The sequence below is a fragment of the Pithys albifrons genome, chromosome 12 (assembly GCF_047495875.1).
Source record: "Pithys albifrons albifrons isolate INPA30051 chromosome 12, PitAlb_v1, whole genome shotgun sequence".
Lineage (NCBI taxonomy): Eukaryota > Metazoa > Chordata > Aves > Passeriformes > Thamnophilidae > Pithys > Pithys albifrons.
In genome coordinates, this window is record NC_092469.1 from 21,107,778 (window position 1) to 21,121,579 (window position 13,802).

The 13,802-nt window shown below is 50.8% G+C and overlaps 1 protein-coding gene across 2 annotated transcripts in view; it reads right to left on the reverse strand.

Moving 5' to 3' along the window:
* Positions 1-13,802, reverse strand: part of FANCA (FA complementation group A) — a 33,188-nt gene that overhangs the window by 436 nt on the left and 18,950 nt on the right. For both annotated transcript variants that reach the window (XM_071567893.1, XM_071567895.1), the window contains exons 23-42: positions 13,663-13,793; positions 13,101-13,171; positions 11,871-11,970; positions 10,831-11,030; positions 10,591-10,687; positions 10,184-10,360; positions 9,109-9,182; positions 8,408-8,536; positions 7,893-7,959; positions 7,511-7,677; positions 7,104-7,209; positions 6,179-6,238; positions 5,736-5,840; positions 5,003-5,115; positions 4,151-4,292; positions 3,034-3,096; positions 1,733-1,838; positions 1,256-1,331; positions 823-964; positions 254-343 (exon numbers count right to left, since the gene is read on the reverse strand). In XM_071567893.1, the coding sequence (XP_071423994.1) occupies positions 254-343; positions 823-964; positions 1,256-1,331; positions 1,733-1,838; positions 3,034-3,096; positions 4,151-4,292; positions 5,003-5,115; positions 5,736-5,840; positions 6,179-6,238; positions 7,104-7,209; positions 7,511-7,677; positions 7,893-7,959; positions 8,408-8,536; positions 9,109-9,182; positions 10,184-10,360; positions 10,591-10,687; positions 10,831-11,030; positions 11,871-11,970; positions 13,101-13,171; positions 13,663-13,793 (2,216 nt within the window). The remainder of the gene's footprint in view (positions 1-253; positions 344-822; positions 965-1,255; positions 1,332-1,732; positions 1,839-3,033; positions 3,097-4,150; positions 4,293-5,002; positions 5,116-5,735; positions 5,841-6,178; positions 6,239-7,103; positions 7,210-7,510; positions 7,678-7,892; positions 7,960-8,407; positions 8,537-9,108; positions 9,183-10,183; positions 10,361-10,590; positions 10,688-10,830; positions 11,031-11,870; positions 11,971-13,100; positions 13,172-13,662; positions 13,794-13,802) is intronic.

Genomic DNA, 13,802 nt, shown 5'->3' on the forward strand with positions numbered 1-13,802 from the left:
AGGGCAGGATTTGATGTGCTGGGGATGGTGGAGGACGTGGCCATGGCCTCGGCTGAGCAGCAGGTGTCCTCCTGCTCCCAGGGGAGTTAGGGAAGCAGGGAGCACTCCCAGGCAGGTCAGGGAGTGTGGAGCTTGGCACAGGTCAAACCTGCAGCACCAGGGCAGGATCAGTGCCCCAGGAAGGCTGTGCAGGCAGCAGGAGCAGCACACCCAGCACTCACACACTGTGAGAAAAGGGAAAATATTGACATACCTGCTGGATGTTCCCAAAGCTGTGGGCAGGGCAGAGGGGGAGGGCTCCCAGCAGGAACCGCCGGGCCAGCGAGATCACCTCCAAGGGATCCTGCAGGACATGGGAGAGACACGGCCATGGAGACCAGGCAGACATCACCCCCAGCCCAGTCCCTGCTGCAGAGGGCACGGGGAGCCACAACCCCACACCCAGCCTGCATTGCTCAGGGGAGGGGAGTTGGGGTTTTGGAAGCAGTCCTGGCAGCTCCTCTCTGCTCTTGGGAGTGAGAAACCTGCTGCCTGCAAAGGCACCTGCACAAGCTCCCTCTGCCCTGGATGGGAAGGTGGGAACAGGAGGGATGCTGCAAGTGGCAGGGGAAGGTCTAAAGAATAGGGGGTTTTAAACTGAAAAAGGGTAGATTTAGATTTATTGCCCAAGGCCAGGTTGGACAGGGCTTGGAGCAACCTGAGATATTGGAAGGTGTCCCTGCCCCTGGCAGGGATGGAATGAGATGAGCTTTAAGGTCCCTCCCATCTCAAACCATCCTGTGATTCTGTGAGAGGAGAGAAGAAAGTCCAGGCTTCACTCACGTGTTCTGTGGGGTCTCGATCAGACTGTGGCAGGACCTCCCCTTCCACAAAGAGCCGGAGCAGCTGCAGGTACAGGTCGAGTGCTGTGCAGAGGAAGGGCGGGTCCCGCCGGAGCAGCTCCCGGGGGAGGCGAGGGGTGAGGCTGGAGGAGTCACACACAGGCTCTGTTAGTTCTGGTTCCATGGGAGTCACACACAGGCACCAGCCAATCGCAGCTGCTGCTCTGCCCATGTCTGGTTCACAAGTACCGTTGTGTTCCCTCCCAGGAAGGGAAGGCACCCAGGACACCCCTGCTGGGAGCACAAGGCTGAAGGGAAACTTCTAGGAAAGTTCTTTAGCCTGTAGGCCAGAAGTGCTGTCACCTCCTTCCCAGCTGCTGTAGGTGCAAACACATCCCCTCTCACAGCTCCTTCCCAGCCCAGCAGGACTTTACCTGTAGAATGCAAAGGGCAGGAGCCGGATGTGCCGGGCCGAGGCCGCGCCGCGCAGGACACGGTATGTCCCAGGGCCTGGAGGACAGAGAGGAGCACTGAGCACCCTCAGTGGGCCTCCCCTATCACACTGCCAGAGCAGCACAGGGGCTGCACAGTTTCCTTCCAGCCCACAATAAACACTGGAGCAAGGGGGTTGTGACCAGCAAGAGAAGCGAGTTGTCCCCTCATGTTTTCTCTATCAGCAGAAACTGAGTTCAGTCATTCCTGATGATCAGCTGAGTCACCAACCCATTCCTGATGATCAGCTGAGTCACCAACCCATTCCTGATCAGCAGTTGGGTCTCCATACTCTGGGGTAGGAACAGGATTCTTATCTTTCACTCAAGTGTTTTTGTGCTGCTTCCTCTCACAGGTACATTCAGACCCAAGCAACAGCACCAAACCTCTCCCTTCTACCCCCTGGGGCCAGGACTCACCTCTCTCTGCTGAATGGAAGAGAAGTGGCCAGGATGTGCCCTTCTCTTCCAGGCACTGCAAGATCTCCATGGACCATTCCAGAGATGTCTGAAAATCCACTCCTTCCTGGGTGTCAGAAAGGACAGGTCATTTGTCTTAGGCTTTAGTTGCATCAAAGAAGAAAGGAACCCTCACAAGACTGTACTTTGTTAAAGGACATTAAAAATTTAGCCCAGGTCATTCCCCTCACCTGGCAGCCTGGATTCCCCCAGGGAACTGGGCCCTGGAGCAAGGCAGTGCATCCATCACCCAGCCAGGCCACTACGGGGCTCAGCTGAGAGGGATTTGTGAGAGAGGGGGAAGCTGCATCATGGAATAGTTTGGGTTGGAAGGGACCTTAAATATCATCCAGTCCCATCCCCTGCCATGGGCAGGGACACCTTCCACTATCCCAGGTTGCTCCAAGGCCCATCCAGGCTGGATCAATCAACAATTCACTGCACATCCTGCTCCCACCCCACCATGGTCCCCAGCAGGTTTTGTGCTCTCTAACCTTTCTACTGACAACATGTCCTGGGATTATTGTGGGGTGGGAATTTTTCTTTTACATCACTCAGTTTACTCGGCTCAGCCTCCCAGCTCTGTTTGCTCAAGATGTTTCTCTCCTCCCTGGCTCTTCCTCCAGACTCTCCCACGGGCAGACTGAGACCAAATGGTTATTTTTCTCTTGAATCAGCTCCCTGATCCAATCTGTGAGGTGACTTCACAAACGGCTGCACTTCAAAGCTGAGGTGACAGCAAAGGGACAGAAACAAGCCTTCACAGGCAGGAGGATGCTCAGGGCAGACAGCAGCTGGAAGCAGCCTGTCATCTTTGCTCCTCCACTTAATAGCATTAAATCATTTGGAAACTAATGTTCCTCCTTACTGGGCACCCCTTCTCCCATGAAGTACCACATTCCAGCCTGAGGGAAACCATCACCTGACAGATGTGAAATGCTACATAAAAGCTGAGTGAGATATGAGGTTTCTGTGCTACCTGGGAGGTGTAAAGTCTGAACAGGAAACTGCAAATAGTAAATCATTCAGGAAGAGAAATAAAAGTAGTGAAAGGGGAGATAACGTCAGCGAGAGGCAAACACAGGTTTAATCTGATGGGCACAGAAGGGCTTTCTGCAGGCTTGGCTGGGGTGTTGCTGATCCCTTCCTCCTGGCAGAACAAGCTCCCAGCCCTCCCAGTGATGGTACAAAGTTTTTGGGCAGCAAACCAAGCTGATCAGACACATCCAGTGTCATGAGAATTCCCTCGAGGCTGAACTCACCTTTGGTGCTATTTTGGCTGAGATGAGATCCAGGAGTGAGAAGAACAGCAGGGAAACAAGAACCTGCAAGGAAAGGAGGCTGCCTGTTAGTTCTACCTGCAGTGGTGACTCTGAATTTGGCCTTTCCAATCAGGGAATAGCATTTCACCAGGTACATTCCCAGGCTGGACCTGGATGAACCACAAGCACTGTGTGTTTGCCCTGCTGGGACCCCAGTTACCCTCAGCCCTCCCAGGCACCCCCCAGCACCCTGGGGGTGAAAGCTGCTGTTCCTTCCTGTGTATAATGCTGGTATCAGCTCAGTGACAACAGTTTCTGGCTCCAGACCAGCACAAACACTGCAGGAGTCAATCCCACAGGAAGAGGAGCTGCTCCTGTAACTGCTGCCTGGAGCTACAAACCTCCAGAGTAAACACCTGGCTCGGGTTCTGCTTCAGCACTGTCACCTGTGACCCTCCTAGCACAGGGCCTGTGCTCTAATCCTGACCTTTTCTGGAAGATCAACAGACAGGACTGCCTGGCAGCAGCCTGGCTTCCTTCTCAGCAGAGCCCTTCAGAGAATTCCCCTGCCCTGAGGGTTCTGACCATGGTGAAAGCAGAGGCATTTCCTCAATCAGACTTGGGGAAACCCTCAGGAAATCTGTCCTTGGGATTCCCAGCACAGTTTCCCAGAGCCCTTAAAATGCCTGCACTGCTGTCTCACAAACTTCCTGCATCTCCTTAACCTTCCAGCCAAGTTTCCTGAGCTCAAATCCACAGGGGCTGCTCCGTTGTTGGAGGGCAAGGGGATCCTGGCACGGCAGGGATCGACCTCCCAACCTCTGCAGGGCCCTCTCCAGCTTCAGCTTTTAAAGCCACTGTTGAATGGCCCTCCCTGACTTCAGAGGAGCCAGAGTCTGAGTTAAAAGTTTAATCTTTGCACAACTTTGCCTTTAGGATAAGAATTTAGCACCTGGTAATTTACAGCCTTTATCAGCAAACCACCAGCCAAGATTTCCCAACAGGGAGTACCAGGGATACAGCACGAGCTCAGGACAACTTTTCTGAGTTAAAGACCTTCTGTTTCTGGTTTTCAGGTGTAGGGAAGAGCAGACACATAAAATGCACCCAGCCTTGCCTGCTCTGCATCAGTCCCCAGTCTCTGCAGTGCCTCTCTCCCTCGTCCATGGCGGGACTGCTGTAGGATGGCACTGTGGAGGAAGGCAGCTGAGAGCCAAGGAGGGCCAGACAGAGGGAAAACAGCTCCTGAAGACAGGAATCTGGGAAACAAAACAAGCATGGCATGGGTTTGGAGGAAAAAAAGGGGAAAAAATACAGCTGGGAATGAGGAGGAAATCAGGGACTTGGGCAAAGGTGCAAGTTTGTGACTGGCTCCTAAAAAACTAATTATTCTCTGCATTTTTTCCCCTGCAGTTGGATGTTATATGGAGACAGTTTAAGAAAACAAGTCTAGAAACAGGCAGAAGCATTCCCAAATCTCTTTCATCAGCAGTTGGACAGGTAGTTAACTCTACACTACAGAAGCATCATGTGATTATCACCTGCCATAACCTGCAAGGAGATTCTTACATGAATTCCCAGCTTTTGGAGAAAAGCTGCAGGGGGCTGACAAACAGCACAAGGACAGGTATGGAGGGAAGCAAACAGCCAGTCAGCAGCTTCAGGAGCCCAGATTCCCCAAATCCAGGGAGCAAAGGGTGTGGCAGCTCCAGGGAATGACTCAACACTGTGCTAAGGCTTTGTCTAACCAGGGCTCTGCCTTCCAGCCCCTCTGCAGAGATTCCCTTTTCCTTGTGGGGAAGAACTCTGACCCACATTACACCAGGGCCAGACCAAAGAATTATAATGACCCATTTTGAGTTTAAACCCTACAAAGGTGTCTGTGTAGAGCTGACCTGCAAGCCTCAGCCCATGTGAGCATTCTGGTCTCTCCAGGGCAGCAGCTCCACACACCAGCCCTCACACACACCTGGTACCTGAGGACTGCCAGCCCCTCAGTCTGTCCAGTTCCTCTGCAAGTGGAGTCCCAAAGAGTCTCTTCCACTGTGAGCAAAGTACTGGCTCCAGCCTTGGCCACCACAGCTGGGAACAAAGGTGGAAATCAGCAGCATTAGTGGTGGGTGGTTGCAGTCAGGTACTCAGAGAACAGGGTTTTCCCCCCACTCCATAATTATAAAGTCCAAGTTGTGCACAAACACATCAGAAATGGGAGAAATTTCACATTCTGGACGTGACCCAGAGGGTCATTTGTGACTGTGCTTATACCACAGTGCCCTGGGACTCCTCCAGCAGGACCAGTCAGGAGGAAAGAACTGTTCCACAGGGGGGATGCCAGCACTCATCACATGGAACTAAACCTCCATCCCCATGTAAAACAGCACACAAGGAGCTGCTCACAGGACAGAGAAAAAAATCTGGTGGGTTTTTTTTTTTGGTTGCTTGGCATGTGACGAGACCCCTCTTGGTGCATCAGAGACCAGGACAAGCCTCCAGCTCCCCACCTGAACCAGCCCCTGTGGGAACACTCCAAGGAGCCCAGAGCTGGGATCAGTGACACCAAGGGCTCAAAAACACTCTGGAATTTCCTAAAGGCATTAAGAGTTTCTGCTAAATGTCACACACTTAAATAACACTTAAAACAAGTGCTCTGAACTGGTGCTGAATTTCTCCCAGCACTCTTCAGCCAAACAGAGAACAGTTACCGCTGCAGAGAGGAGCACCAGGGGACATTTGGTCTGACAGGCTGTTAGAGCATCGTTCACTCCCTCTGCTGCCTCCTCACAGTCCAGGCTGGCATTAAGCAGGCCCTGAAAGAGCATAAATGACAGGATGACTCCACACACACTTCTCTGCTGCTCCAAGTCCCTCCCTGAGCCGTGTGAACTAATCAGAGACAACTGTAGGGGTCAGCATGGCTCAGCAAAAGAAACGTGCCCAACAGTTCCTTCCCCCACCAGCTTTGCTGCATTGTATTACAATTCACCTCTACCACCACATCCTCCTGCTACCTCTCCTCGTTTTCCTGGATTACTACTCTTCTTGGAATTACACCAAGAGCTCTCAGAGCAAGGGGACAAAGGGCACACCTCGTGTATCAAAGCTCTGAGCAGGGCCAGTGAGGCAGAGTGACAAAAGCAGCAGTTACCCTGAAGAAGTGAGCTGTGATGTCGTAGGAGAGCGAGTACCCTCTGGAACAGACATTCTTCTGTGGGAACACAAGGGGAGGGAAACAAAAAAAATCATTCCTTCCCTTTGGAACACAATTTTCTGAAGTGTCTGGCACAATGGGGCTCAGACAGCACAGAATCACCCTGTGAATCCTGATGGCAGGAACGTGGTTTCAATACAAAGCCACCCCACAGTCCCTGCATCCCCAACCACCACGTGCCAGGGGTGGCAGCAGCAGAGGGATTAACAATCTTGGGATGAATGGAGGTTTCTGGCTGTGCAGGAGGGCCTGGAAAGGCCAGTTGGGATGAATAAATAGAAGCCAGCTCTCCTCAGAGCACAAAGCAGTGTCTTGAGGGACCTGCAAGCCAAGTGACCTTCCCCCAGGAAGGTGCAGGGATGTTTCTGGATGTTTCTCCAGTGTATGTTTGTGGGAGGATGAAGAGGATCTCACTTCCCAGCAAATCAGTTCAAGGCCATGGCATGACAGAGAGATTGGAGAAGGGCTCATGCTCAGCCCCTTCCAGGCCTCCACAGGAACACCTGAGGTTGGTCCCTAACCCATCTCACCAAAAAAGAGCAGGTGGCTCCCAAGGAGTCACTCTCAATAGTGTAAAATGCCACCACAATTTCAAACTCAAAAGTCAGAATCATGGAATGATTTGGGTTGGAAGGAACCTTAAAGGACATCTCATTTCACCCCCTGCCCTGGGCAGGGACACCTCCCACCAGCCCAGGGTGCTCCAAGCCCTGTCCAGCCTGACCTTGGGCACTCCCAGGGATGGGGCAGCCACAGCTTCTCTGGGCAGTTTGGCTGCACTGAACCTCCTGCCCTAAACCCAAGTTTAAGGTTTTTGGAGCATTTACCAACAAGGAACCACTGTTTGACTCATGACACATACCAGCTCTGTGTTCACAAAACCAAAAAAGTCTTCACAGTCCAACACTGTTTTCCTTCCTTTCTGACACGTGGTGATCAGAGCAGCTGCAGGGAGTCCAACCAGAATCCTTGGGCAGGGAAGAATGGAAAGCTGAGGTTACTGTCAGGAGAAGAATCAGCCTCTCCATGAAGATGTGTGGTCTTTGAAATTCAGTCTACTAGGAGGGGCAACAGGTAGCCAAAGATGGCACATGAAATGAAGTCAGTTGAGGTGAATCCCAGGGATAAGTGTCCCTTGCACAACTGTCACCATGGCACAGTGTGGCTGTCACTTGCTGTGGAATCAGAGGGGAGGACACACCACACACTGCCCTGCTCTGAGCAGCAGTGTTGTTGGAGTTATTCCCAGCTGCTCAGACCTGCACTTACCTTCTGTGCAGCAGCAGCTCCTGCTGCCTCCACAGCTGCTCTCCCAAGGCAGATCCATGCTTTCTGTCTCTCAGCCTTCCCTGGAGAATCTCAAACAGGAAGTGTCTCTGGGCAGCAGAGCAGCTGGGAAGCAGCTTTCTCCTGCAGCCCAGCACCAGCACCAGCTCCTGAGCAGGTGTGGGGGAAACAGTCAGGGCTACACACCAGCCTGCACCAAAACCCTCTTTGTTTCTATGAATTAACACAGAGATCAATAAAACCCTCCCTCAATCCCCACCCCACTGCTCACATATGCAGCCTCACAAACATCGAGGTGTGAGGGGATTCTTTGGTCAAGGTAAAGGGCTGAACACCCAGATAACACATGACAGTTCAAAATCACCTGCAGCCTGCAGAGAATCTCAGGGCTGAGTGACACCTTTGACCGGCCACAGCCCCCCAGGTCCAGCCTGAAATGAAGGGACACAGCAGGTCACCAGCCCTGTTAGCCCAGGGGACAGCACACTTCAAACACAGTCAGATGAACACAGAGCTCAAACATTAATGTGCCTTAAATAAGCTGTAGCTGAGACAGCAGCTCTCCCCTAACCTCCCTCCTCATTTTCCAGCTCCAGCCACTCCCCCAGGGAATTGATGCTTGTCTGGCCAAACAAATCTGAGTACAAAGTCAACTTAAAAAGAGACAGTCAGACAGGGCCTCTCTGTGGCTGCAGCCCCAGACCTCTGTCACCCACAGCAAGATGCTTATGCAAAGGCTGGTGAGTCACTCAGGGCCACCTCCCAGCTCCCACTTCCAGCCAGACCAGAAGGCAACACCTCCCACAGCCCCATGGAAGGGACAAGCTCCCACTTCACAGCTTCAAGGTCATGAGAAATGGAAGTCATGCCACAGAGTACCTGTGTGAGGAATCCAGGAGGGCACTGATGATGACTGCACTTGCCTTCTCCAGGTCTCCATCACAGCCACCAGCAGCAGAAGGTGCAGGGAGATAGTGCTGATAGATGGCCCAGTAATGGAAATCCTGCCTGAAATGTGGAAAAGGAGATGGGAAATCTCTTTGAATGGTGCCCTTCCCTTGATGCAAAAGGAAGCTCACACATCAAGTGTGGTGAATGATGTGTGCTCAGACAAAAGCACCATGTAAGTGCAGACATGAGGAGTCCTCCAGCAGATCCCACCCCTCCCATGCTGGTCAGCTCTTGGCTCTGGAGACCAGCAGGTTTTGTGCCAAGTTATTTGGAAGGGCTGCACATGCAGGCTGTGTTGGTGAGCTTCACAGAATCCCTGAGTGGTTTGGGTGGGAAAGGACCTTAAAATTCATCTTGTTCCAGCTCCTGCCATGGGCAGGGACACCTCCCACCAGCCCAGGATGGTGTAAGCCCTGTCCAACTGACCCTCCTCAAGTTAACAACCCCCCCCTCATTCCAGCAGTCTTAACTCAGGACCAACCATGGCAGGCAACAGGACAAACCACAGCAGGCAACAGGCATTTGTGTCCTGCAGCATCAGCTGTTTATTTACTTCCTGATTATCAGTGCTTTGCCCTAATCTGGGTGGAAGGCTCGTGGACTATTCTCTTTCCAAGAGTCCTTCTCACCTTTCCGAAGCAGAGAGAATGTCCTTGTCAGGGCACACCTCCAGCTCCATCAGCAGCCACTCTCTGAAAGACAGCTGGGAAAAGCAAGGATTTAGAATGGGGGAGAACAGCAAAGGAAGTCACTTGTGCAGAACAGCCACCTGCTTTCCAACATCAAACCCACCTTCACTTCATCCCAGACACAATCCCGTGTGGATGAAGAGACATGAAACAGGGAACATCAACCCAAGGAAGTTTCTGTGCTGTTTCTCTTGCAGGAAATCCAAGCTAAAACCCCACTGGCCTTCAAAGATTCGTGGAAGGCCTGTTAAGCCTCACACACCCCCACCCCTTTGACACACTCAAACACATTCATCACCTCCAAGCCCAGATACCAGAATGGATGTGTGTTATTAGAAACAAAGGCTAAAATGAGCAAAGGCCTCTGTCAGACAGGCTGGTGTGAGCACCAAGGGAGGTTGTAACACAGAGGAAGCACAAGGAGTCATTCTAGGAACACCACAAACTCCCCTGTACAAACTGGTTTTAGAGGAAGGAGGTTAAAAAAAGAGTCTGCCAAAGCAGACACACCACAGAGTGGTACAAAGAGAAGAGCTGAGATGAGACCTGTTTCCAGCAAGGCAGAGCCATGCAATCCAAGGTGCTCAGGGAAACACTGGTATTTAGACAAAGCACGCAAAAAGCAAAGGTTTTCAGTTATTTGCCTCACCATCACCTCACAGAGAGCACAGCAAGGAGCCAAGGTGATGGGCAGGTCTTTGCCCTACAGCTCCTGAGCAGTTTCCTACTGATATGGTACAGCTTGCCAAGCTCTCAACTTTTCCAAGTAGGACACAGTTTTACCTCTGGTTTTCTCTTTCTACCTTATCATCACCATCACAATCCACAAATATCACTGAGCAACATCCCAGCCCACATGACTCAGCTGCCAGACCAACTTTTCAGGCATTTAGCTCTTACTTTCAGGCATTAAGTTCTTACAAGAAGCTTTTGATCACCAATAAGGAAGTTGCAAAGGGCAGATCTAAAAAGTGAGAATTACAGGGTGAATTTAAAGGGTGGAAAAGCTTTGTACCTGGAATGCTTTTTCCTTTAGGAGCCCCTGGAAACGTGCTTGCTTCCACAGGCACAGGCTGGCTCTTCTGTAGTTCAGAGAGGGGCAGGACAGGGAGCTCCAGGGCAGGGCAGTTTTATCCTCCTCACACAGGACCCCCCGAGCTTCCAAGCTCAGTCGAGGCACGAGGTGCTGCAGCTGGAACAAAGAGATGACCCACTGCATGTGGCTGTCACAGAAACAGGCCCAGAGCCACCTCTGGCTGTGTGGAACCAGCAGATACACCAAGTGGTAAGAGGGGAGGGCACAAAGAGGTATTTTTATATTGTTTTCTTGGTGTAAGTTACACTTGCACAAGGTCCTGCAGTAGGAAATTGGGCTGAGACTGAACTTTCTCACAGATAATGGCAAAGCTTTTTCCTTTTTACCTTTTTAACCAGGCCAGGAGGAATCAAGGCACAAAAATCTTCATGGGAACAGGATGAAAACTTGCACATCACATAAGTTGCTGCTGCTGTGCAAAACCTGAGAGAGAAAAAGAAAGAATTCCATTATCTGGCTGGTTCAATCCCCTCCACACGCTCTGGAAATCCTCCATGGCAGCTTTCCCAGGATTCCCACATCCCTTCAGCTGAGGGAGCAAGGAGGAGGTGGATGCACCATCTCACCTCATGCAGAAGGCAAAGGACTCCTCTGTCCTGCACAGGAGCAAGCAGGTCCAGTACTCAGATATGGAAAGGGCCTTTTCAGGAGCAAGCTGGGAAACCCCAAAATGGGCTTCCACTCCAGGAATTAAAGCTCTGCATTCACTTAAGTGGATCACAAAAGCTGCTAGTCCTAAAATGTGAGCATCAGTCAGGGAAGGACCCTGAAAGGCAAAATAAATAAGGAATTAAAGAAAGAAATTTTGCTTGTTAACTTTGTAATGTTTCATTTAAATTATTTTAACATTTTGTTTGTCTCATTGTAACACTTCATTTGTACCATTTTAATAGTTCATTTCTAACATTGTAATACTTCATTTTTATCATTGTAACATTCCTTTTGCACCAAGACAACCTTTCTCAGGGAAAAAACTCTGAATTAATGAAGCAGCAGAATGTTGCTTCTGCCCACTGACCAATTAGTGCAGCAACATCAACTGAGCAGAGAGACAACCTGCAGCAGAACTGGAGGTTTCTGTAACACAGCAACTCCAAGCAATGTGCTGTAAATTCAGAACCTGGGATTCTTAAGGCTTTTCATCTCCTCTGACAGCCAGTTTGGTCTGTCAGCCTTTTAATTTCACCCTTGCAATACCACAGGGCAGAGACAACAAACCAAACAATTCTTTAATAAGAAAACCATGCAGTGCTGCTGCCCAGATTTGGGGGGGGCTGTTTATTTTTAAATCTTTACAACCAAATTATTTGATGTGGAATGAAGTGTTCTACTATTTTTCTTTTGCCTCTTTCCTAAACTTGCCCATTTTTGCTTCTGTTAAAATGCCTCTAAAATGCATTAACCTTCCACAGCAATGTTTCTGTAGGAAAATATTCACATTCCTGCAGGCAGCTCCATACTATTTAACCAAAATGGGATTATTTTTGGAAGCCTGGAGGCCAGTGGAGTCCCCCCACAGTGCAGGTCCAAGCCCCCCAGCCCAGGAAATGGAGGAGGACAGTCCTCAGCACACAATAACCATCGGATTCCTGCTTGGAAAACTGACCTGATGATAAATAAGCTGACAGAGCCTGGCCAGAAGTGCAGGTAGGAGATTCCTGTGTCCACACATCATCTTCACCAACAGGGACAGGCACGGGCCCTGCCTGCAGAAGGTGAAACCACAGACTCATTTAATGTAACCACGTGCAGGAAGAGGTGATTAAAAACGCTCAAACACCCTGAAGCTGAGCCATCCTCCTCTGTAAATACACCACAATTATCATTCCATTCACAGGCTCCAAGGAAGGGGCACTTCTGGGGCACCAGAGCACAGAATCCCTACAGACATGGCCCCCCCAGTGCCCTGCCTCACGTATTTGATGATATCCCAAATACTTGTTCTCATCTCAGAAGGCCCAAGTGGCCTCTGAGGTGACAGCAAAGGGAGGAGGAGCTGCCTGGGGCACAGCCCCAGCTCCAGGGAAACTGAGGCAGAGCAATAAATGGGATCAAAAACTAAGCAGAAAGGACTTGGTATCACAAGGGAGGGAGGGAGTTTCCCACCCAGCTCACAGGGGAGATCTGGTGGGAGTTGGGTCAGAGACCATTTCCTGGGACTCTTGTTTATGGCAGCCACTTCCCAGCACAGGTTTTTAGCACTGATTCATCTGCTCCAGGGCAAAGCAGTGTAAGAGAGGGAAGGATGCTGTGGCTGCCAAAGCAGGCTGCCCTCTGGAGAGCAGCCCCAGCAGTTGGGATCCCAGCCAGCTCCTCAGCACGCTGCTGTTTGCCAACAAAGTGATTTTCCACTGACATGTTGCCCATAATGCTTACAGACTCTGCTACACCACCAAGAACGTGGCCATCAGCAGTTCTCACAGGGGCACAGCAGTGCTGCCTCTGCCTCCTCAGCCAGGCCAGAATCAAAGGAGTCCCTCACAGGGGGAAGCAATTCCAGGACAGGAAGGATTTACTTCCTTGCCATCCCCACCACTGAGCTGCAAACACCTGCCCAAGCATGTTGTGTTTAAACCTTGTCACAGAGCACCAAGCAGAGCCAAAGGCCACTTTTCTGAAGGTTCAGTAACAACAGAGGAGAAACATGTTTTATTTACTCAAATACTTCAAAGTGCATTAGTTCTCAGAGTGCAGAAGCTCTGAGGGAAGCAGCCTGCAGGTACCAGCCTGGCACAGTGGGAATGAACAGCCAAAATCCATCCTCATCCCTGGACAAGTGTTACAATTCTGAGTATCAACCAGTTCTGATTTCCCTACTCTTGGACTCACATCTTACCTGTCAGGAGGGTTAAAAGAGGAAGCAGCTATTAAGGTTTGGCAGAATGATGTCAGCAGAAGATCAACAACCTGAAATAAAAAACTTCACAAATGAAAACCAGGAATAAACCTGGAATAAAAACCACACTGCTAATTCCTGCTTGTCAGTCTGGGTATCTAGACCTGGTTTTCTGCTTTGTACATATCATGTCTCCTGACATTCAAACAAGGTTAATGGTTACTGGTTAATGAGATTCACTCCAAGTTGTGCAGATCCACTGGCACTGGAAAATTAAGCCCATAACAGCCCAGGAATGATCCCAGCAACAACAAACACCCAGACAAGGCTGCTGAGGGAAGCCTTGCTCATCACAGGACTGCTGTGCCAGAACAATCTCCACATCTCCTCATCCAGCAGCTTCCAGGAGGTGAAAACACATGAATAGTCTGTGCAGGGCAGGACAAGGGAGACAAAAGAAGTGCATTTCCTGTTGTGTGCAGACAAAGCAGCCTCTCACACCTCCCACGCAGATGCATTTCCCCAGCCCCGCTGTCCTCAGCCCAAGCCAGATGGTACTCACGCTCTGCTGGCAGGGGTCCAGCCTGGGGGCAGGAATGGGAGAATTCAAAGGAGCAGCTTCATTCTCAGCACTGCTGTCACCCAGGACACCGCGGAGTCTGTCTGAAATCACGGCAATCTGTGCTGGCACATCTGTGGGGA